At 39.0% G+C, this 25,681-nt stretch overlaps 2 protein-coding genes across 48 annotated transcripts in view; both read left to right on the top strand.

The window, feature by feature from the left end:
* katnip (katanin interacting protein) overlaps positions 1–25,681 on the top strand; it is a 1,410,884-nt gene that overhangs the window by 1,081,342 nt on the left and 303,861 nt on the right. The window lies entirely within an intron of this gene.
* LOC100001114 overlaps positions 1–25,681 on the top strand; it is a 139,846-nt gene that overhangs the window by 101,761 nt on the left and 12,404 nt on the right. For 12 of the 47 annotated variants that reach the window (XM_087309991.1, XM_087310012.1, XM_087309996.1 and 9 more), the window contains 9 exons: positions 1,975–2,630; positions 4,548–4,784; positions 8,398–8,521; positions 9,442–9,501; positions 15,655–16,022; positions 18,765–18,830; positions 22,333–22,425; positions 22,810–22,891; positions 24,474–24,586. In XM_087309991.1, coding sequence (XP_087166117.1) covers positions 1,975–2,630; positions 4,548–4,784; positions 8,398–8,521; positions 9,442–9,501; positions 15,655–16,022; positions 18,765–18,830; positions 22,333–22,425; positions 22,810–22,891; positions 24,474–24,586 — 1,799 coding nt within the window. Of the gene's footprint in view, positions 1–1,974; positions 2,631–4,547; positions 4,785–8,397; positions 8,522–9,441; positions 9,502–15,654; positions 16,125–18,764; positions 18,831–22,332; positions 22,426–22,809; positions 22,892–24,473; positions 24,976–25,681 lie in introns of those variants that run through there. The other 35 variants (XM_087309998.1, XM_087310020.1, XM_087310021.1 and 32 more) reach the window with 8 other exon arrangements.

Here is a 25,681-nt window from a genome sequence, read left to right on the forward strand (position 1 = left end):
GGGGTAAGGGGTAGAATTTTGATTGGGCCTTAATGAACAGGATAAATGACTTTAGCGTAATGGGTTCATACCTAAATCATCTGTTGTGCTTTCTCAATGTTTAAACATGAAATGCAATAGTTGTGGCCAGTTGCATAAAGCATCTAGTTAAACATGCTCTTACTTTCAGATTAAAGTTAGCCCTACTTGTTGGTGACTGAGTTTTAAAAAGTGTGTAATGAAAAAGATAAGCATGACATGTCTGACGTTTTAAGAGCAGTCCATGTTTAGCTATAGATTTGTGTGCTGTCCTTCAACACAAGGACATGAGGCATCCCGAAGAGATGAGTTGTGTTTTTAATGGATCTGCCATTGAGTGTGAAGTGTTATTACTGATGGACAGCATCTCTCTGACCTCAGAACAGCTCTAGTCTTCCCCTGTCAGCCTTTTCCACTCATCCGGCTCTCCATTCTGATTCACTGATGGCATCATTCTTCTGTTCTCACTTATTTGCATTCAGTGCAACTCCCCAATTTCCCCATCATTTTGTTCAGATGCTACATATGCTGATGGTACAGTGCTGAGCAAGAAGAGTGCACCCCTCACAGATTTCTCTTTTACATTAAAATGTTCCACATAATGCTGAGTAATATGTTTGTGCATGTACTGTACATTAGACAAAACTGATGAACTAATCCAGGGTGGCCAAACTCTGCCAAAAACCAATAATGTATTATTAATAAAATAAAAATAAAATGCAGCAATCATTAATAAAAAAAAAAAATACTGTTAATTATTAATAAAATATAATGCAGTAATTATTCAAATAAAAATAAAATACTGTTAATTATTAATAAAATAAAAATAAAATACTGTTAATTAATAAAAAATAAAATACTGTTAATTATTATTAAAATAAAATAAAATACTGTTAATTATTATAAAATAAAATACAGTTAATCATTAATGAAATATAATGCAGTAATTAAAATAAAAATAAAATACTGTTAATTATTAATAAAATAAAATACTGTTAATTATTATAAAATAAAATACAGTTAATCATAAATGAAATATAATGCAGTAATTAAAATAAAAATAAAATTAATTATTAAATTAATCGTTAATTATTAATAAACTAAAAATAAAATACTGTTAGTTATTAATAAAATAAAATAAAATACTGTTAATTGTTATTAAAATGAAATACAGTTAATCATTAATAAAATAAAAACAGTTTATTATTAATAAAATAAAAAATAAAATACTGTTAATTATTAATAAAATATAATGCAGTAGTTAAAATAAAAATAAAAAAATTGTTAATTATTAATAAAATAAAAATGAAATACTGTTAATTATTAATAAAATACAATGCAGTAGTTAAAATAAAAATAAAATACTGTTAATTATTAATAAAATAAAATAAAATACTGTTAATTAAAATTTTGTAATTATTAATAAATAAAAATAAAATAAAGTTAATTATTAATAAAATAAAAATAAAATACTGTTAATTATTAATAAAATAAAAATAAAATACTGTTAATTATCAATAATATTTAAAAATAAAATATTGTAATTATTAATAAATAAAAATAAAATAAAGTTAAATATTAATAAAATAAAAATAAAATACAGTTAATTATTAATAAAATAAAAATAAAATAATTTGAATTATTAATAAAATACACATACTATTTTGTTGTTTAATATATTTAAACTTTTACGCATGGAATCGTGTGAAGTCTTCTCTTTATTATTTTATTAGTGTCCTTAATGTTTGTTTGGCTTTTAATAAAATAAAATAAAATACTGTTAATGCTGATATTGATTTGAAATGTGCTGTTGTTGTTTAAGATATTTAAACTTTTAAGCATGCATTCTTCCTCCTGTTAATTATTTCATTAATATTATTTATCTTTTGTTCGGCTTTTAGATTCACACACTATTAATCTGATTTTGACCCTTTTTAATTGTTTATTTTCTACCAGAAAACTCTGAGAAGAACAAGCCGGAGGTGAACAAAATGGACCCTGTCCAGAAGTTTGATGAATTTGACATCTTCAGCAAGACAGAGAAAGATCAGAAGATGGAGACAATAACAGAGAAAGACAAATCTGAGCCCAAACAGACAACCAAAGCAGAAAACACAGAACCTCTGGACAAAAACAAAGAGGTGGAGAAGAAAACGGATGAAACCGTTCACCATGTTGAAACGCCAGTGAAAGTGGAGAAGATTGAAAAAGTGGAAAGAAGCACTAAAGATGAGATGGAAAAATCTGCAATGGTGGAGAAAAGCACTGATTTAATAGAAAAGACAGAAAAAACAGCAGAGTTCTCCCCAAAGAAAGAGGTGCCGGTGGAGAAACAAGAGCTGAAGAAAGAAGAAGTGAAAGTCGAGAACAAATCAGAGCAGAAAGATGATGTGAAGGAGAAAGCTGAACAGAAGACCCAACAAGACAAAACAGAGGAGGAGAAAGTAGAAGAGAAAGCAGAAAAGAGCGAACCGGCTGATAAGAAACCTGCCAAAGCTGAGACGAAGGATGACAAAGCCAAAAAAGCAGCTGCTAAACCCTCAGCGGCCAAACCTGCGCTAACCAACGGTGCTCCTGGAAAAGACTTGAGCAGTCCTGAGAAGAAGACCAAGGTTTGTCCAAACTTTCTGCCATGTCTTTTTGTCCTCCATCCACCCTCCGGCTTCTGCTTATTCTGTTTCTAAAGCATATCATTCCCTGAAGCACAGAGGAAATGTAATTACCCAGATAATTAATCAGGTTAGCAGGATAAATACATGTTATTTTGGTGTCATTTATTAGCTGTGATCAGTTTTTTTGTGTTAGATTTATATATAAAGTAGATATGAATGAAAGGTATAGATATAATCCTGTTAATTATTAATAATAAAATGGACGATGCAGAACAGGAGCTTCTGCTTATGAGTTTTATTCAGTTTCTAAAGCAAATGAATCCCAAACAAAAATAAATGAATCGGGTAGGGGAGTTTAACAAGAACCACATGTTATTAACCATGTTTATATATAAAGTAAATATGAATGAAAAGTATGAATAAAATGCAGTTAATTATTAATAAAATATAAATAAAATACAGTTAATAATCAAACAGACGATGCTTCTCCTGACGAGTTTTATTCAGTTTCTAAAGCATGTTAATCTTGAATAGCAAGAACCATTAATAAATGTGTTATTTTGCTATTATTTAGCAGCTGTTATTTTTTTAAATTAGTAAATATAAATAAAAAGTACAAAAAACAACTAAAACTTAAATAAAACTACAATTAATTATTAATAATAAAACTAATAATGCAGAATATGAAAATTATATATATATAATATGCATCACGTCAGTGAAATATATTTATTCAATTTCTGCATTGTATTTTTATTTTTCAATGAATATCGAGTTTTATCAATTGTTTTGTATTTTTATTTACTTTTTAAAATAACTTTGTTAAACATTTCATTATTGTTTATATTTAGGTTTCATTTATTATAATTTTGGTTCAGTTTTAGTTGTTTATTTATGTCCAGTGCAAAACGTTTTAAGTTTAAACGTATTAATTGTGACTATTTAGTCAAACAATATTGCATTTTATAATATTTTTATTATTTATTTCATTTTAATGCATTTAAAATGTTTTAATAATTTCAGTTTTATCATTTCTATTTTGTTCCTTTAAAGACTCTTAAAATCTCAGCATTTTTTTTTTGATGAAGCAGATTGAACTGAAATCAGAAAAGTCCTCATACTCTTAGGCAACTTTATGTTTACTATTAAAGGGACAGTTCACGCAAAAATAAACATTTACACACTGTTGACTCACTCTCTGCTGTTTCCTAAACTTTGAGTTTCCTTTTTTATCAGTTGAACACAAAAGAAGAGATTTTGAAGAAACCTGTAACCATTGACTTCCATTCATTCATTCATTTATTAACTTTCTTGCCGGCTTAGTCCAATGAACCGCCAACTTATCCAGCAAGTTTTTACGCAGCTGATGCCCTTCCAGCCGCAACCCATCTCTGGGAAACATCCCCACACACACACACATACACACTCATACACTACGGACAATTTAGCCTACCCAATTCACCTGTACCGCATGTGTTTGGACTGTGGGGGAAACAGGAGCACCCAGAGGAAACCCACGCAAATGCAGGGAGAACATGCAAACTCCACACAGAAACGCCAACTGAGCTGAGGCTCGACCCAGCGACCTTCTTGCTGTGAGGCGACAGCCCTACCTACTGCGCCACTGCTTCGCTCCCATTGCCTACCATAGAAAAACAATTACTATGGAAGTCAATGGTTACAGGTTTCCAACATTCTACAAAATAACTTTTATTGTGTTCATCAGACGAGAAAGAACAGGTTTGAAAGTAATAAGGGATGAGTAAATAGTTTTTGTGTGTGAACTGTCTCTTTAATATGTCATGATGCTTTTAATGGCCTGCGCTGCTCATGTCACTGCTCTCATCACTTGTCTTTATTTTGTTTTTTGTTCCTCATTTTCCATCCATGCGTTGGGTTTGCCGTCCATCCATGCAGCCTGTTGCTGGATTAAGCAAACCCAGCTCTGCCAAGCCCCGCCCCAGCTCCGCCTCCACCGCTACAGCTGCCCCCAAGCGTCCAACCGCTACCTCAGCCTCCAGCGGCCCCGCCCCCATCAGTAAAAAAGCCCCTGCACCCAAAACATCCGCTGCACCCGCGGGCACCAAACGGCCCGCCACGGCCACAGCACGACCCCCCACCGCCACCACAGCGGCCAGAGACGTCAAGCCCAAGGTGAAACTCCTTGTGTTTGTGTGTGTGTGTGTACTTGTTTTTATGTTATGATGGGGACTTAAACTGAATGCAGCCAGACTTATGGAGAGTAAAATTATGTGTGTGTTCAGCTGCTGCTGGTTTGCTCTGCTTATTCACATCAACTTCACATCCAACCTTCTGTTCAGTGCTGCAAAAGTGTGAGATCATTTTTCTGAGAAAACTGTGTTATGTTCAGCAAGGCTGTGTTTATTTATTCAAAAACACAGAAAAATGGTCATATTGTGAAATGTTATTACTACCCTTTCTCTTTGACTGGTTATTTTATATATGAACTGTATTGCTGTAATGCAAACCTGATTATATATATATATATATATATATATATATATATATATATATATATATATATATATATATATATATATATACTCTCACCGGCCACTTTATTAGGTACTTGTTACAAGTACAAGGGTTTACCCCCTTTTGCCTTCAGAACTGCCTTAATCCTTCATGTCAGAGATTCAACAAGCTACTGGAAATATTCCTCAGAGATTTTGCTCCATATTGACATGATAGCATCACACAGTTGCTGCAGAATTGTCGGCTGCACATCCATGATGCCAATCTCCCGTTCCACCACATCCCAAAGCTGCTCTATTGGATTGAGAGCTGGTGACTGTGGAGGCCATTTGAGTACAGTGAACTCATTGTCATGTTCAAGAAACCAGTCTGAGATGATTGAGCTTTATGACATGCTGCGTTATCCTGCTGGAAGCAGCCATCAGAAGATGGAGACACTGTGCTCATAAAGGGATGGACATGGTCAGCAGCAATACTCAGGTAGGCTGTGGCCTTGATGTGAAGCTTAATAGGTACTAATGAACCCAAAGTGTGCCAAGAAAATCTCCCCCACACCATTACACCACCACTAGCCTGAACCGCTGATACAAGGCAGGATGGATCCATGCTTTCAAGTTGTTGAGGCCAAATTGTGAGCCGAGCATCCGAATGTGTCAGCAGAAATGGAGACTCATCAGAGCAGCAACGTTTCTCCAATCTTCTATTGTCCAGTTTTGGTGAGTCTGTGTGAATTGTAGCCTCAGTTTCCTGTTCTTAGCTGACAGGAGCGGCACCCGGTGTGCTCTTCTGCTGCTGTAGCCCATCCGCCTCAAGGTTGGACGTGTTGTGTGTTCAGAGATGCTCTTCTGCAGAGCTCGGTTGTATCGAGTGCTTATTTGAGTCACTGTTGTCTTTCTATCAGCTGGAACCAGTCTGGCCATTCTCCTCTGACCTCTGGCCTCATCAACAAGGCCCACAGAACTGCCGCTCACTGGATATTTCCTCTTTGTCGGAGCATTCTCTGTAAACCCTATTGATGGTTGTGCGTGAAAATCCAAGTAGATCAGCAGTTTCTGAAATACTCAGAGCAGCCCGTCTGGCAGCAACAACCATGACACGTTCAAAGTCACTTAAATCTCCTTTCTTCCTCATTCTGATGCTCAATTTGAACTGCAGCAGATCGTCTTGATCATGTCTACATGCATAAATGCATTGAGTTGCTGCCATGTGATTGGCTGATTATATATAGCTATATACAGTTGAAGTCAGAATTATTATCCCCCATTTATTTTTCCCCCAATTTCTGTTTAACAGAGAGCTGATTTTTTTCAGCACATTTCTAAACATAATAGTTTTAATAACTCATCTCTAATAACTGATTTATTTTCTCTTTGTCATGATGACAGTAAATAATATTAGACTAGATATTCTTCAAGACACTTCTATACAGCTTAAAGTGACATTTAAAGGCTTCACTAGGGTAATTAGGTTAACTAGGCAGGTTAGGGTAATTAGGCAAGTTATTGTATAACGATGGTTTGTTTTTTAGACTATCACAAAATAAATAGCTTAAAAGTGCTAATAATATTGACCTTAAAATGGTGTTTAAAAAATTCAAAACTGCTTTTATTCTAGCCGAAATAAAACAAATAAGACTTTCTCCAGAAGTAAACATATTATCAGACATACTGTGAATATATCCTTGCTCTGTTAATAATGTTAATAATTCTGACTTCAGCTGTATAACTATTATATATACTGATTATATATAACTGTAGTATCCAGTATCTATGTAGAAGTCAGAAAATTCATTGGTTTAAAACCTAAATAAGCCTATCTATATCTGTAGATGATGTTTTGGTATCAGGCTCTTAAATGATTTAATGTCTTTACATGTGAATGCTCAGTTCAAGACCTCCCTCTAGTGGCCAATCAACTTAACTGCACCACCTCCTTCCTCCAATACAATATGTTTAATGAATATTAGAAGAATAAAAAAAAAACTCCTTGATTTTAATCACTATTGGTTACAAAAGTTTTAAATATTAAAATGTTGAGACGTATGATAGGAAATGTGTATTCTGAAAAATTAAAAAATAATTTTGGTAAGGTGATAGTGCACCCACAAAAAATGCCATCATTACTCATCCTCCACTTGTTCCAAATCTGTTGTGCAAAAAAAAAAACAAAAAAAAATAGTTGTGCGATATATTGTCACTAAAATTATTGCTATAAGTTGTCATTTGATTTTATGCATGTTAGCAGTTATAATTTCAGTGCATGATAGGAAAGGTTAACCTGCAGAACTTTTTGTGCATTACTCTGAATAAATTTAGAGATGACCGATTATAGCACTTTTTACAAGACGTAAAATGCATCTCTGATGTCTCAAGAGCAGTGATGGGCAAACTCGGTCCTGGAGGGCCGTAGTCTTGCACAGTTTAGCTCCAACTCTAATCAAACACACCTGCTTTTAGGTTTCTAGTGATCTTGAAGACACTGATTAGCTTGATCAGGTGTGTTTGACTAGTGTTGGAATAAAACTCTGCAGGGACACCGGCCCTCGAGGATCAAGTTTGCCCATCCCCTGCTCTAGAGTGTCTGTGTGTTTCAGTTTGAACTCAAAATAGCACACAGATAATTTTCCTAGCTCTCTGAAACTGACCCTTTTAGGCTTTGATCCTAATTGTGGTGTTTTGGTGACTGTCGCTTTAAATTTAAATGAGATTGCGGCCTTTTTAAAAGAGGGCGGAGCTACATAATTCTATGTGTCAGCATAGTGGCAGATTCAAAACAGCTGCTTCCTACTCAGGGCTGCTGTTTATGTTAATGAGGGCGAGATGGGCACCTAGTGGGCGGGGCTTTCCCCCTCTGAAGACGCGTACAAAGGGAGTATGTCAATCACAGTGTTTCTGCAGGCTGTTTTTATCAAGTCTGATTATAATGAATACAGTTAATACGTGTTTATCATTAGAGACTGGAGATACTCACATATTGCTGACACACAACTGTGTTTAACCAGTTAAACTTCGCGGACCCGGTACGTCATCGACTTCCGCTTTAAGATTTAAAGGGCCAGCATTGCACCAGACCCCCTTAAACCCTTTATAAAAGTGAGCATAATAGCTCTCCTATACTGTAAGTGTAAGTCGTGCCATCATAATATCCAATGCCTGTGGGATGGTGTGTTTCCATTTAGGTTGTAAACTGGAGGATCATCTTTGGAGCGGATGTACAGTATCCTCTGCTTGTTATTAATATGAATTTTTCTTTTTTCTCTTGTGTTTGACAGACGCTCACAGAGAAGCGTCCACTGGTGCCCAAGCCCAGCACTGCTCCCTCTCGACCCGCTGCAGACAAACCTGCGTCCACAACACGACCCACAGCCAGCGCTCCCGCGGCCCGACGCCCCCTTGGTCAGACACCTTTACATTTATTATTTTGTAATATCCATTCATTCACCTTTTTTCGACATAGTCCCTTTATTCATCAGGGGTCGCCACAGCGGAATGAACCGACAACTTTTCCAGCATATGTTTTACACATTAAATGCCCTTCCATCTGCAACCCAGTACTGGGAAACACCCATATACTCTCACATTCGCACACTCATACACTACAGCCAATTTAGTTCATCAATTCCCCTATAGCGCATGTGTTTGGACTGTGGGGGAAACCGGAGCACCCGGAGGAAACCCAACATGGGGAGAACATGCAAACTCCAGAAATGCCAACTGACCCAGCTCTGGGACTTGAACCATCGACTTTCTTGCTGTGAGACCACAGTGCTAACCACTGAGCCACCATGCCAGGGTTAAATTACGGGAGTTTTCCGGGAGAAATAACTAAACGGGAGGGTTGCGGGAGATTGGTCTGGAATACAGGAGACTCCCGGGAAAAAGGGGAGTGTTGGCAGGTATGGTGAAAGGCCCAGTCGTAAGGCCCAATTCTTGGATGAAATTTGGTAAAACTATTAGGAATCTGAGGGCTAAAAAAAATCTGAAAATCACCTCTAAATTTAAACAAAATAAACTCAGAGATCGTAAATGAGGATTAACATCACCCACAATACCAGCAGCAGCACCGCCAGCACGGCTCCACACCCGCTCCACACACCAAGAATAAATTCAATGCTTATTACTGATCAGAGTTTAGGGAAATGTACAAAATATCTTCATGGCAATTGATCTTAATATTCTAAGGCTTTTTTTGTTTGTCCACAACATAAAAATCAATAACTTTGACTCATGTAATGTTGTTTTTATTAATATACCTGTGCAACCAGAGTCACAAATGAGGAATATTCACACATTCTGCATTTCTGTCTTGTGTTTAGCTGCGAAGGCTGAGAGCAAACCAGCAGACGACAAGAAAGCCAGCACACTGAAAACTACAGGTACAGCTAACTCAAGATTTATACATCTGTATTACTGAGGAAGTCTATAGTGCACACATCACATTTATTTGATTAATATATAGCAAATATTGTGAGAACTGTATTGCACTTTAAAATGAAATAAATGTTTCCTATCTTTGATGTGACAGTCTTTCAGAGACCATTCTAATATGATGATTTTATGCAAAAATAAAAAATAAAAAAATAAAAATAATATATATATATATTTTTTTTTTTTGTAGAAACCAGAATATATGATCAAGCTTGAGGGGGAAAACGAAAGTAAAATAATTACAAAATAAAAAAATAAAAAATAAAAAAAAAATATATATATATAACCATATTAACATCAGCCAAATAAAGTAAGATAAGACAGACACTCCCACTAGCCACTTTGTCTGGTTGAAAATAATTTCCCCGGATAATAACTCTTAAAAGCAGGGCTCGACAATAAGAATGGTCCAATATGCATGCAAAGGTGATCATAGGATTGAGAAGCAACACGACTGACAAAAATAATAGCATTCGCGCAAAGCCGGTGAATATTGAATGAGAGGATGATCACTCGCGCTAACCGCTGAGGTGATGCGCGTGACTGTTTAAAACGCGTGCACGCTCCTGTTTCCTTGCATGAAGCAACTGTGCCTAAAAACACAACTGATGTGATCGGTTCTCTTACAAATAGACTAGACAACTGAACATGCACCCACAGTTCTGCTGCCTTCAAGAGCTCCAGATTTGTCATTTTGTAAGCAGCACCGTTTGCTTTCACTTTAATCATTCTTTGAACAGATTATTCATGCGTTGACTCATAGCTCTACGCCGTAGCTGTTGGCGTTGCTAACATGCACCTCTCAAAAAATTTAACTACACATTGCAACGATGCGTAGCGCAAGCTCTGTGATTGGTCGGCTTGGCTGACGAGTCAGGGCGTGACCGAAAGTGGTGCCAGCCCGATGGAGCATTGTTTACAAGTGTGGAGTCCCGTGAAGGAGCTCCGGATGGAAAGTTTTGTTTTGTGTTTACCTCATAGTTAAAGTTGTTGCACGTCCGCCGGTTCCTGCCTCAAAATGAGCGAGTTTGAGCCACTTGTACAACCAGGAAGTGTTCAGGAAAAGCTAAACAGCAGCGAAGAAACTCGAGACAGAGGAACATCAACACCTCACTGCCAACTAGTGTTTCGGAAGTGTTAATGCAGACCAACAGAGACAGCGCGCAGAAGTATAAATGCACGGCTACGCGGGTTGCATGCGCTGTGGGTCACGCCGGTCACTTGACGCAGAAGTATGAACCAGTACATTTTCACAACTCCCCATTTATGTGTAGTTAACTGGTGATCTGGGACCCTTGGCCAGGACAGATTACTGTGCATATGTTTTGATAAAGAAAACGTATAGTATACAGCTATATTTTGCTTGTTTTGACACATTTAATATTTTTGGATGATAAAAATTAATTATGTTTGATGTGGTCAGAGATAGATCCTTCAGTTTGAGCTCTACAAATGATGTAAAATAAAAACTAATTGTAATACTATGAGACCATCACCCATTTGCTCATGATTACTGAGCAGCTCATACACGACACACATAGAGTGATGAATGAGGAGGCCTGTGGAGATAACGCAACATCTAAATCAAGTCATTTTAGCATGTCAAAGTCATATTTATGTGTAGAAAATAGATTTTCCAGCAATAAAATTGTGGCTATTGAAAAAGGCGAGTGGCTAGTTGTGCTGGAAATCTACTAGCCACAGTGGCTGGTGATCAAAAAAGTTGATGTCAAGCCCTGAATATAACAGTGATGCAGCTAAATAATGAATTGCAAACAAAATGCTGTTCTTTGAAGTATTTGTAAACTATATATTTTTCTATTTAAATATGAAGCACATTCTTTATCATTGATGATAAAGCATAACTGAGCTATGCTTGTATGAATGTTTCCTGATGGTTCATTTCTGATCGTGTGACTTGAAGACTGGAAACACCAGATCATAGTGAATCATTACTGTGAGTATGAGCAGGTGCAGAGATGCCGTGCTGATGAACACATTTAAGTCCACCAAAGATCTGCTTTAAATGCAGAGGAGAGTTGCGCAGCAGGAATGAGTTGAGGATAATCCGGCACATGAGCACGGCTGGCCGTTTCCAGAGATTTGGATTATTTTAATCTGACGAATGAAGAGGGTTTTATGCTATAAACTGAACACTGACATATCGCTGTATGGAGCACTCAGACGCACAGCGTTTATAAAGCTTTCTCCAGAGTTTCTGAATGTCGAGCAGATATAAAACTGCCTTTCTTAAGTTGTCAGAATGTTTCTCTGAAACCTGTTATTTTAACTGTATAGAGCTAAATTTGGTAGTTTATTTATTGATGCATGTTGTTATAAATTAATACACACAACAAGACAACTATAGTTAAATAGACAATCGTATTTATTATAAAAAAGCAATTCACATTAGGGTTGGGTCAATAGGCGATGCTATCATCCATCGTCGATGGCCAATGGACATCACAATGCTGAGCCGGCATCGCGATCCTCCGCCCTGCTCCCATTGCTACGGTGGCCGGGAAAGGCAAAACAATAAACATTTTTACCTGTCATGACACAATTACATAGGAAAAACAGTTTTACCAAGGACTAAACTAATTTACATTTTAGAAAACAAAATAACAAGATGCAAAACACTTTTACAAGTCCTGAAACAAATGTACAATTACAGATTCCTTACAGAAAGTGATTGTACTACACACCGGGAGTGACGCGGAAAGTACCACACACTGGGAGTGACCCAGTACCACACAGACAGGAAAACATCAGCTGGTGTGTGACTTTGTAGATGCAGGTTTCCACGAGTCTACACCTATAAAAATCCTGGTTTGACTAACTGCGATACAACATATTAGAGCTACTCTGAGAAAATATCAGTGTGAGAGTGCGTAGAAACATGTAATTGTAACCCCGCCGGTCCTACGCCACTTAACCCGCTCCGAGCTGGTATCGAGCTGGCGACCTTCTGCATGGGGGTCGGTTGCTCTACCAAGGAGGCTAAAGACCATGGCATCTAGTGCCTGTTGCTAGAGCACCTTTAGAGGTCAGAGGAGTGAGGTTTACCTGCACAGCACACACTAGCTGGCCTCCGTTACATAAATGCAATTACATGGAAACAATCAAAGCACGGCACATGTTGACTGACAAAGATATCAAAACCGACCCAAACCTGTAGACCTGAGTAGCTCAGATAGATAAGTCGATTGATGCTCGCGCAGAACCTTTTGACTTGGGTTTGAATCCCGTTGATGACATGTTAATTACAATTATTTCTTTACATTAATTTCGGTTTATACTGTTCTGCTACACAGATATTAAAATCAATAATGTGTACACTGACACCAAGTAATAAGAATCTTTATTCGGTATGGGCATGTTTTGTTGCTGTGTAAAAGTGACAAATCTTCCAATCTGCAAACGTGAATAGTTTACATCTGAAAAGGGTCCCCAGTTAACACGGACACCAGTTAAACCGTAACACCGGCTTCATTCAGTTTACTGTTAAGAGTCCTCAAGCAGATGTTTACACCGTGTAGACTTGACATCATGTCCACGATTATAGAGTACGAGTGGCCCTCGTTAAAATATTGAACATTAATGCAGTATGTCTGTTTCCGTCTGCTCCGCGTCCTTTATAAACTCTAAACACCGACCACACGTAAAGCAAAACAGTGTTAAGCTGCTCATGTGTTTGCCACAAAACCAGCAAAACAACCCTCGACCGCTGACCATGTTCGGTCACCATAAACTTTGTTTACGCCATGTTCTCCACAGCACGAATAGGGTATATGCGGAGCTAGTGCTGTTTCCGAGCTGATAAACTTCCGGTGACCTGTTATTGTTAGTTTTTTCCCATTTTAAATGATACCTTTTACAGCATCGATGTTGTAATGTAGTTAAAATACAATCAGTTAAACAGACTCTGGCATTTATTTAGTTGCTCAAGCACAAAACGAGACAAAAAGCCGTGTACTCGCACACGCCCGTCTGAATCGGCAGGCTAGCGCAGAAGCTCCATTGAATATACTGGGGTAAAGTAAATGCTCATATTATAAAGACATGGCGGGGGAAATGTAATGTAATGCAGTGCTTCTTGTACAATCTGAGACCCACTTTATATCAGATATCACTCAGCCAGTGGAGATCGCTGATTTTTAAAGAAAACAGACCTTAAACATGCCGGTTTTGCAATGGCAAACAGTTCACAGGAAGCGCTTAACCCAGGTTACTGGCAAATTAAAAGTCCTGTTAGCATGCTTCGGCATATACCCCATTTACTGCGCTCACCAACAACAATAACAACTTTCCCCTGCGTCACTACCAGTGTGTGGTACATTCCGTGTCACTCCCGGTGTGTGGTACATTCCGTGTCACTCCCGGTGTGTGGTACATTCCGTGTCACTCCTGATGTGTGGTACATTCCGCATCACTCCCGGTGTGTGGTACATTCCGCGTCACTCCCGGTGTGTGGTACATTCCGCGTCACTCCCGGTGTGTGGTACATTCCGCGTCACTCCCGGTGTGTGGTACATTCCGCGTCACTCCCGGTGTGTGGTACATTCCGCATCACTCCCGGTGTGTGGTACATTCCGCGTCACTCCCGATGTGTGGTACATTCCGCGTCACTCCCGGTGTGTGGTACATTCCGCATCACTCCCGGTGTGTGGTACATTCCGCGTCACTCCCGGTGTGTGGTACATTCCGCGTCACTCCCGGTGTGTGGTACATTTCGCGTCACTCCCGGTGTGTGGTACATTCCGCGTCACTCCCGGTGTGTGGTACATTCCGCATCACTCCCAGTGTGTGGTACATTCCGCATCACTCCCGGTGTGTGGTACATTCCGCGTCACTCCCGGTGTGTGGTACATTCCGTGTCACTCCTGGTGTGTGGTACATTCCGCATCACTCCCGGTGTGTGGTACATTCCGCATCACTCCCGGTGTGTGGTACATTCCGCATCACTCCCGGTGTGTGGTACATTCCGCGTCACTCCCGGTGTGTGGTACATTCCGCGTCACTCCCGGTGTGTGGTACATTCCGCGTCACTCCCGGTGTGTGGTACATTCCGTGTCACTCCCGGTGTGTGGTACATTCCGCGTCACTCCCGGTGTGTGGTACATTCCGCGTCACTCCCGGTGTGTGGTACATTCCGCGTCACTCCCGGTGTGTGGTACATTCCGCGTCACTCCCGGTGTGTGGTACATTCCGTGTCACTCCCGGTGTGTGGTACATTCCGCGTCACTCCCGGTGTGTGGTACATTCCGCGTCACTCCCGGTGTGTGGTACATTCCGCGTCACTCCCGGTGTGTGGTACATTCCGCGTCACTCCCGGTGTGTGGTACATTCCGCGTCACTCCCGGTGTGTGGTACATTACGCGTCACTCCCGGTGTGTGGTACATTCCGCATCACTCCCGGTGTGTGGTACATTCCGCGTCACTCCTGGTGTGTGGTACATTCCCTTTCCGTAAGGAATCTGTAATTGTAAATGTGTGTCGGGACTTGTAAAAGTGTTTTGCGTCTTGTTAATTTGTTTTCTAAAATGTAAATTAGTTTAGTCCTTGGTAAAACTGTTTTTCCTATGTAATTGTGTCAGATGACAGGTAAAAATGTTTTTCAAAATGTAAATTTGTCCCGAGCTTTGTAAAAATGTTTCAAACTTTGACCACCGTACATTGAAGCAGCAACCCGCTCACGAAAAACACACACTCAGGCTCCGTTTACTGTAATACGTCTTAGTTTTGCAATGGCATTTTAGAATGAAAACAATCCAATTTATCAACGATCTAATATCTTGGCTGTGTATTTAAAACATGGCGCTTCCTTTGTTTTCATTCTGCCTTGCTTAATGAGTGAGTGACGCTTCTCTGTAAACCAATAACGTTCAGCTGCGTCTCTAGCTCCGCCTTTTGGTACACTTTATTCCTGCTAGGCACCCTTTGCAAAGGGTAACCGAAAAGTGGTACGGTACGATTCGCTTTTAGGTACTTTTTGACAGTGGAAGCGGCCATATAAGCGCACCGAACCATCAGTGCAAATGTGCCATATGTGATACTAGACCAGCACCTCCATTGGTTTAATATTATGTGTTAATCTGCAGTTACAGATGGCGCCCGCTCTAAACCCGCACCCGCCAGACCCTCCACCTCCGGCACTATCAGCAGCAGCGCCTCCACCCGCCCTCGACCCACCAAAACCCCCTTAGCAGGCGGCACCGGCACCACTCCTGAGGTTCCGAGGATCCAAACAATGCCCCGCCCCCCTCGACAATCCATCTTCAGCACCAGCACCACCAACACAACCAGAAGCACCGCCCGCACCACCACCACAACCAGCACCACCCGCATTACAAGCAGCAGCACCGCTAGCACTGCCCGGCCCAGCTCCACAGCCGCTCCAGACGTCAAGAACATCCGCTCCAAGATCGGCTCCACAGACAACATCAAACACCAGCCTGGAGGAGGAAAGGTGACTACACACACACACACGCACACACATGAACACTCATGCATACACACACACTCATGTAAATGCAGAAAAACGCACTCATGCATACACACTCTCATATAAATACACACATACAAATGCATACACACATGCATATACACTCATGCACATGCATACAAATGAACACATGCATACACACTAATGCACATGCATACAAATGAACACATGCATACACACTAATGCACATGCATACAAATGAACACATGCATACACACTAATGCACATGCATACAAATGAACACATGCATACACACTAATGCACATGCATACAAATGAACACATGCATACACACTAATGCACATGCATACAAATGAACACATGCATACACACTAATGCACATGCATACAAATGAACACATGCATACACACTAATGCACATGCATACAAATGAACACATGCATACACACTAATGCACATGCATACAAATGAACACATGCACATGCATACACACTAATGCACACACTTTCACACGTATATATACATGCATACAGTACACACACATGCACAATAATTTTGCCCTCAACTGAATATACACGATCCACACACATGCATATTTTTATACACACACATACATATAAGCAATACAAATACACACAAAGCGTAGTGACAGTAATGGCGTTATAACTGAGAAACTGCATGGTTTCCGCTTCTGTAGACTCCTCTCAGGTCTGCTCATGTTCACTTCAGTGCATCTGTGAACTCTCATCTTCATAATCAGGATTTCCTTTGTGTGTGTTTGTTTTCTTCATCCTGCTCTTTCTCCTGGCTGAGCTCTTAGTATGAGTCTCGAACAAGTCTCCAGTCACACAGACAGACACAGACAGACACAGCCATCAGGAGTGCGTTTGCAGTGTTCACAGTGTTGTGTTTGTGTGCTTATGATGGGGTTCTAGCTCAAGTCCACTTGCTTATAACAGTACATGAAATCCACGGAGCTGTTACACTATAAATTATTGATTCAAATATTTTACAAACACCTTTATGGAGAGTTGCATATGCAAAAACCTCTCAAACCATCAAAAATGAGTATTTTCCTCAGCCTCCTGTGTGTATTTTCAGCTATTTCAGTGTCGTGGCAAAGTATTTACGGTGGAGGTTTTTGCATCTGAGCTCTTCTTATCTGTCTATATAGGGTATATGTCGAGCTAGTGTTCTTCCCTTACTGATAAACTTCCGGTGACCTATTATTGTGAATTTTTGTCCATTTTATACGGTTCATTTTACAGCATCGATGTGGGAATGTAATTAAAATACAATCAGTTAAACAGACTCTGGCATTCATTTAGTTGCTCAAGCCTAAAACGAGACAAAAAGCCGTGTTCTCGCACGCGCCCGTCTGAATCGGCAGGCTAGCGCAGAAGCTCCATTGAATATACTGGGGTAAAATAAATGCTCATATTATAAAGACGTGGCGGGGGGAAATGTAATGTAATGCAGTGCTTTTTGTACAACCTGAGACCCACTTTATATCAGATATCACTCAGCCAGTGGAGATCGCTGATTTGTAAAGAAAACAGACCTTAAACACGCCGATTTTTGCTTTGGCACACAGTTCCCCGGAAATGATTAACCCAGGTTACTGGCAAATTAAAAGTCCTGTTAGCATGCTTCGGCATAAACCCTATTGTCCACCAATTTGTTTATTAATAAAAGCAGGAATGGCTATCTCTTTTATATGCACGTGCACCACATGGAAAGTCCTGTATATATGAATATATGATATACACTCCTATGATCACAGATACACAGTACATGTCTAACCCTCCCTAACTCCGCCACCTCCTTTATTTTCCTCATGTTTTCCCTCTGATTTTCCATCTAATTAAGGGCAGAGCTTCCTTTTATTTTTAAGCACTTCTTTACTCTGGCTTACAGCAGTTTCTCTTAAGATTTTGAGCAGTTTTTCTTCTGATTTCAGGCAGTTTTCATCTCATTTAGAGCTATCCTTCCTCTAATTTTAGCTGTTTTTTCCTCTGATCATAAGCAGTTTATCCTCTGCACTGCAAAAAGAAAAAACAAAGCAAGTTATTGTATTGTTTTCAGAGATAAGTCAACATTAAGTAAATCTTTTCATTAAAACAAGCAAAATAATCTGACTATAAATTATTTAAACATTATTTTTCTTCATGTTCTGGCTGATTATGTTGCTTATTTTAGGCAAGGCAAGTTGTTTTTTATATAGCATTTGTTATATGTTATTATATATAGCACATTTATATAGCACATTTCATACACAGTGGCAAGAAAATGAAAACAAATAATAAAAATAAAAATTATAAAAATAAGAATAAAAAAAGAGATAAAAATGTGTTAAAATATTTTATAAGATGATGAAAAAGAAAAGAAAAACATCATAGTGCGATCTGTCGGACGCAGCACAGTGCTCATTCAGTACAGGCACAGCTAAACAGATGTGTTTTGGAGAAACTCACTTAATATAAGTTCATTATTTCTGAAAGCAAGGCAATTCTTTTCTGCTAGTCTGGGAAATGCTTCTAGATTTACATATTTTTAGAAATTTGGACTTGGAAAGAGACAAACATTCTTGCAGTGTGATTTTGTGCAGTTTTTCTTCTGTGTTTTTAAGCAGTTTTTCTCTCTGACTTGATCAGTTTTTCTTGTGAAGCTGAGCAGACTGTAGTTAGATCTGTCTTCACACACATGCGTGACTGCAGGGGTGTATTGTGGGATTGTTGCGCCTGCAGGTTTCAGGGTCTCAGAGCAGGACGGACTCACAGATCTCAGCCTCCAAAGAGAGCAGCCAGGGCAAAGTGAGTTCATCATCTTCATCATCATCATCATCACATCTCTGCATGTCTCTGTTTCTCATCACCACATGCACTGTTAATATACATTTGTTCAGTTTGCTTAATTGAATTGTGCACAAACTCATTGCCTTGATTCAATTAAGTATTGTTATTTTTTTATACATTGTTATTTACTTAATGTAAAGAATAGCTATTATAAATAACACCTATTATATACACTCACCGGCCACTTTATTAGGTATTTTACTAGTACCAGGTTGGACCCCTCTTTGCCTTCAGATCTGCCTTAAACCTTCGTGGCAGAGATTCAACAAGCTACTGGAAATATTCCTCAGAGATTTTGCTCCATATTGACATGATAGCATCACACAGTTTTGATTTGTCGGCTGCACATCCATGATGCCAATCTCCCGTTCCACCACATCCCAAAGCTGCTCTATTGGATTGAGATCTGGTGACTGTGGAGGCCATTTGAGTACAGTGAACTCATTGTCATGTTCAAGAAACCAGTCTGAGATGATTCACGCAGCCATCAGAAGATGGAGACACATCAGAGCAGCAACGTTTCTCCAATCTTCTATTGTCCAGTTTTGGTGAGTCTGTGTGAATTGTAGCCTCAGTTTCCTGTTCTTAGCTGACAGGAGCGGCACCCAGTGTGCTCTTCTGCTGCTGTAGCCCATCCGCCTCAAGGTTGGACGTGTTGTGTGTTCAGAGATGCTCTTCTGCAGAGCTTGGTTGTAACGAGTGCTTATTTGAGTTACTGTTGCCTTTCTATCAGCTGGAACCAGTCTGGCCATTCTCCTCTGACATCATCAACAAGGCATTTGCGCCCACAGAACTGCCGCTCACTGGATATTTCCTCTTTGTCGGAGCATTCTCTGTAAACCCTAGAGATGTTTGTGTGTGAAAATCCCAGTAGATCAGCAGTTTCTTAAATACTCAGAGCAGCCCGTCTGACAGCAACAACCATGCCACGTTTAAAGCCACTTAAATCCCCTTTCTTCCCCATACTGATGCTGAATTTGACCTGCAGCAGATCGTCATGACCATGTCTACATGCCTAAATGCAGTGAGCTGCTGCCATGTGATTGGCTAATTACAAATTTGATGAGCAGTTAGACAGGTGTACTTACTGTAATAAAGTGGCCAGTGAGTGTATGTATATAAATATGTATAAATATAAATATATTTGTTTAAATATAAATATATATAAATGTATGTATATATATATATATATATATATATATATATATATATATATATATATATATATATATATAAAATACATTTTCACAATTTTACAGAATAAAGCCCTTTGTTTTATATAACAATATACAATTATATTAGTTAAATAATAACTAATATATTTAATAATAATAACCATCTAAGTGCAGTATATAATAAAAAGTGAAATAATACATATTTAGTAAATCATATAAATAGTTTACATATACAGATAACCTTATACCACTAACCTTCCCATTTGTTTGTAGATCTTTGGAAAGCTTGCATTCTGTCAGTCTTTCATGTTTTATCATACATTGTGTGTCACATCATTAAAAAAGTGTTATTCATCACAGCAGGGATACTCAAATTACAACCAACTAAAATCAATCTACCTTTGTTGTAATGAAGGCCTATTGGAATATTAGTAAATAGAGCTTTGTGTGGTTTTGTAATGGAAATTATACATCAAAAACATGCTAAAATCTGTTTTATAATCTGGAAAAACTATAGGATTTGAGTATCCCTAAATGATAATCTGTGTCTGTATCTCACCAACCATATTCACATTCATTAAACACTCATAGTTAAAGAGCAGAACAGTTCAGAAATGGAGAAGTCCTAAAAGGGAGATTTCTGTTAGCGAGGTTGACAAATGAAGCGACACATTTCAGGGGTGTTTTTATACTAACTGGGATGAATAATTGCATAGAGAAGTGATTCTGTATGGATGCTAAGATTTTCAGAATGTATTGCATTTCTCTGTTGAATAGATGTTGAGTGTATTTTTACCAGCTGATGGGGCTGTATGCTTTACAGTCAGCCGTCAATGCCTTAAACAAACCACTTGAATCAAAAATATAATATTCATTAATGAAAATTATGATTGTTTATAGTGAGCACCGTCTGCTGTTAAACACTAGCTTAAGATCAGCATATGTTGTTAAAAACTAGCCTAGCGCCATCCACTTTTCAAAACAAGTCTGGAGTTAAGTTTACTGTTAAAATGTAGCATCTGCTGATTTAAAACTACTATTGAGCGTCCTCTGCTGTTAAAAACTAGCCTAGAGCGTCATCTGCTGTTAAATACTAGTCAGGAGCGCTATCTGAATTTAAAACTACCATAGAGCATGATCTCCTGTTAAAAACTAGCCTAGAGCGGCGTCTGCTGTTAAAAACTAGCCTAGAGCGCCGTTTCATGTTACAAAGTAAACTAGAGCGCCATCTGCTGCTAAAAACTAGTCTAGAGCTCCATTTACTGTTTTAAAACTACCATAGAGCGTCATCTGCTGTTAAAAACTAGCCTAGAGCGTCATCTGCTGTTAAAAACTAGCCTAGAGCACCAGCTGCTGTTTAAAACTAGCCTAGAGCGTCATCTGCTGTTAAAAACTAGCCTAGAGCGTCATCTGCTGTTAAAAACTAGCCTAGAGCACCAGCTGCTGTTTAAAACTAGCCTAGAGCGTCATCTGCTGCTAAAAACTAGTTTAGAGCATCATCTGCTGTTAAAAACTAGTCTAGAGTGTCATCTGCTGCTAAAAAACTAGTCTAGAGCACCATCTGCTGTTTGAAACTAGTCTAGAGCGCCATCTGCTGTTTAAAACTAGTCTAGAGCGCCATTTGCTGTTAAAAACTAGTCTAGAGCGTCAACTGCTGCTAAAAACTAGTCTAGAGCACCATCTGCTGTAAAAATCTAGCCTAGAGCGTCACTTGTTGTTTAAAACTAGTCTAAAGCGCCATCTGCTGTTACAAAATAGCCTAGAGCGCCATCTGCTGCTAAAAGCTAGTCTAGAGCTCCATCTGCTGTTTTAAAACTACCGTAGAGCGTCATCTGCTGTTAAAAACTAGCCTAGAGCGTCATCTGCTGTTAAAAACTAGCCTAGAGCGTCATCTGCTGTTAAATACTAGCCTAGAGCACCAGCTGCTGTTTAAAACTAGCCTAGAGCACCAGCTGCTGTTTAAAACTAGCCTAGAGCGTCAACTGCTGTTTAAAACTAGTCTAGAGCATCATCTGCTGTTAAAAACTAAACCTAGAACCCAGAGAGCGTTGCAGTCCATTCTGAAAATATGTATACTGGTCCCCCAATCAGAATGCATTGGTTTCTCACCTCAGCCCTGATACTAACTGCAGACTCAGTACACACACACACACACACACACACACACACACAGTGGGGTTTTAGCTGCTTTCAGGTGCTTCTGCTTGTGTCCTCCTCTGTCTCCCCTCTCTAACCTGGTCCTCCCTGGTGTCCCGTTCCTCCCGCCTGCCGTGCTGTGTTCATAGGTTCAGATAGTCTCCAAAAAAGTGGACTACAGTCACGTGACCTCACGCTTGGGCTCCAAGGACAATATGAAACATATTCCTGGTGGAGGGAACGTAAGTAACGCCACTGCATGCGGTGTAGTCCATATCAGACAAACACCTTCATTCTGTCCATTGTGCCATAAAACAGTGAGGCGCTTTCTTCACATATAAGAGCTGCTGGTGCTCAGGGACGAATTAGGATTTCTCATATCTGCTGGTGCTGAGCTGCGTTTTCCAAAACAAGCAAATCAGGAGGTTTTGACTCTGGGTGTTTGTTTATACACCAACTCCAGATCAAATTTCTGAAGTCATGTCATTGAAGAGTTTTTGGTGTGTCTTTCCTTCCCTCGCCATCTTGTTTGCTTTAGGTTGATCCACTGCATGTCCCGTTGCTCAGTTTTGATTTCGCCATCTTTCATTTCATTGGTCATGTGGGATGATTGTATGTGTTCACAGGTTCAGATTCTCAGCAAGAAGATCGACTTGAGTAAAGTGACCTCGAAGTGTGGATCCAAATCCAACATCAAACATAAACCAGGTATGAGGAGATGTGGAGGACTGTTCTTCTAGAGTTGCCTTTGCAGTTTCTTTTTATTTCAGGGTTTTTGGTCTTAAAAACTATTTTCTTGGCTAATTGATAGAGCTGCAGGATATTGTGAAAATCTTTTTTTTATTTTTTATTTTTTTTTTAAAATTAGAATATGCAAAAAGGTACATAAATTGGGATCATACAAATACAAAAAACCATAACAAAACAACAATAAAAAACAAAAACAAAAAAAACAAAAAAAAACAATATAGTCAGGTACTGTTAGGTGTGTGTGTGTGTGTGTGTGTGTGTGTGTGTGTGTGTGTGTGTGTGTGTGTGTGTGTGTGTGTGTGTGTGTGTGTGTGTGTGTGTGTCCATGTAAAGGTAACTTGGTGGAAGGTCAGATTATATACATTAGGAACAATGTTAGCCAATAAATGAATCTAGTCTCGCAGATATAAGTAAAACAGATACAAAAGAAACCAGTCAGAGTTAGGGAGTAACAACTATGCTTAGTAATGTATAATAGAAATAATGACAGTAAAAAGAATGAAAGGACAACAGTAATAATAAATGACAATGATAATAAATCACAAGTACTACCCTAACTACTACTACTGCAGAAAGTTACTTATATTACTATATAATTATTAACTACTATTGCTGCTACTACAATCACAACCACAACTATTACTACTATAATGTCTACTACTGCTGATACTACCACAACAATGACTACCACTACTGATACTGCAGCGTCTGCTACAACTAATACAACGTCTACTACTACTACTACTACCGCAATCACTGCTACTACAACATCTACATCAACGACATCTACTACTGATACTACTACACCAACAACGATTACTACTGCTACAACGACACTTTTACTGCTTCTGCTACCACTATACCAACGACATCAACTACTACAGGAACTAATACTGTGTTCTGGATATTGTGAAAATCTAACATTGGGATATTTTTTTATTTAGCGATAAATATTGCGAGATGAATACAGTTTTAACAGATGACTTAATGGGCCCCTATCATACATGCGGCGCAAGGCGAGTCTAACAGTATTCAAGTACAGTAACTGAATGATTAAAATAAAGAAAATTCAATATAATTCTATATAATTGATCATAGTTAAGGCCCGTGCACACTGAGACGTTTTTTGTTTGCATTTTACGTCGACATTTAACACCCCGTGACTAAATAAAGGTTGTGAATGTGATCGTACACACCAATGCTTATAACGCCAGCCACAAAAACGTCATTTAAAAAAAAAAAAATGCCTCATGCTCGTTTTTTTATCTAGTTGGCATTTATGTGTGGAGTTTGCATGTTCTCCCTGTTCTCCTCCGGGTGTTCTGGTTTCCCCTACTATCCAACCACATGCGCTATAGGGAAATTGATGACCTAAATTGGCCACAGTGTGTGTGTGTGTAAATGTAGGTGTGTATGGGTTCATACCGCTGTGGCAACCTCTGATAAATAAGGGACTAAGCTGAAGAAAAATGACTGAATGAACATTAATTAATCCAACCTTTGTAAAGTGTGAACTGTAAATGTTTGATGGTTTCTGCAGGTGGAGGTGAAGTCAAGATCGAGAGCCATAAGGTGAACTATAAGGATAAAGCTCAGTCCAAGGTGGGATCCATGGATAATGTCAACCATGAGCCTGGAGGAGGGAAAATCAAGGTTTGCACAAACGTCCAGTTAAACCTTCAGAGACATTATAGGTGTTCATGAGTAATCAGGCAGTGTTATTATTGAAAAAAATTCATATACAGACAATCAAGCATGTCTCCATATGGAATTATAAGAAGCAGACGTTTATGGATAACATTACTATTATTAGTTTGAATTATAAGTACAAACACTTAAAAGTATTCTCATACCTTTTGTCAAAGTAAGTTCTGCATACCTCTTATAAAAATTCCTGCTTTTAAAATTAAACAAAAAGACAATCAACTAACAAACAACAAATAAGTTAAGGAAAAATCCCTCAACACATTTGGACCCGATGCCTGGAATGTCTGTGTATACGCTTTTATTTTATTCAGTTCACAAAGTCTAAAGCGTGTAGGGCAGGGGTTTTCAAAGTGTGAGGCGCGCCTCCCCTGGGGGGCGCCAGAGCATGTCAGGGTAGGCGCGGGAAGAAATATAATACAATAAAAATATAATTATTAAGTTTAATTATTATATGTATTTTTTATTATATTTAAACGTTTTAATTAAACAAAGCAAAAAAAAAAAAAATACGTCAAATATAAGAAAACCTTTTTTACCCAGAAGGCCATAGCTGTGAATTTGCTTCTGTTTGGCAAGCATGCCAATACAGGTATATGCCTGCTAATACAATGGGTCGGTTTCTGAGACCCCCCGATTCAAAGCTGTAATGAAGTTCACAGCCCTTTGGCCGCCGGGAAGAAGGAGGCGGAGAACCGACGCAGTTTTAAAATGATTTATTAATAACAGTGACGGCAGCTCCTCACGGAGGTTGCCGTCTAAACCAAAACAAACGGACAGCAGCTCCTCACAGAGACTGCCGTCAAACTGAAAGCAAAAGTAAAATATGTCCGGCCCGGTCCTCTCTCGGCTTCCTCTGCCCTTGTTCCTCCTTTTATGATCCAGAGCTCCTTCCGTGGGATCCGAGTCAGATGCGCACCGCAGATCCACTTACGCGGTGGCCTCACTCCGTTCCCACGGCTCTCGGCCATGCCCCCTCGCCACAAAAGCCTTCAAGTTCAGGGCTTAAACCCAAAAGACGACAATATGATGATCAGTATTTGA

This window comes from Danio rerio, chromosome 24 (genome assembly GCF_052040795.2).
Source record: "Danio rerio strain M-AB ecotype USA chromosome 24, GRCz13ab, whole genome shotgun sequence".
Classification (NCBI taxonomy): Eukaryota; Metazoa; Chordata; class Actinopteri; order Cypriniformes; family Danionidae; genus Danio; species Danio rerio.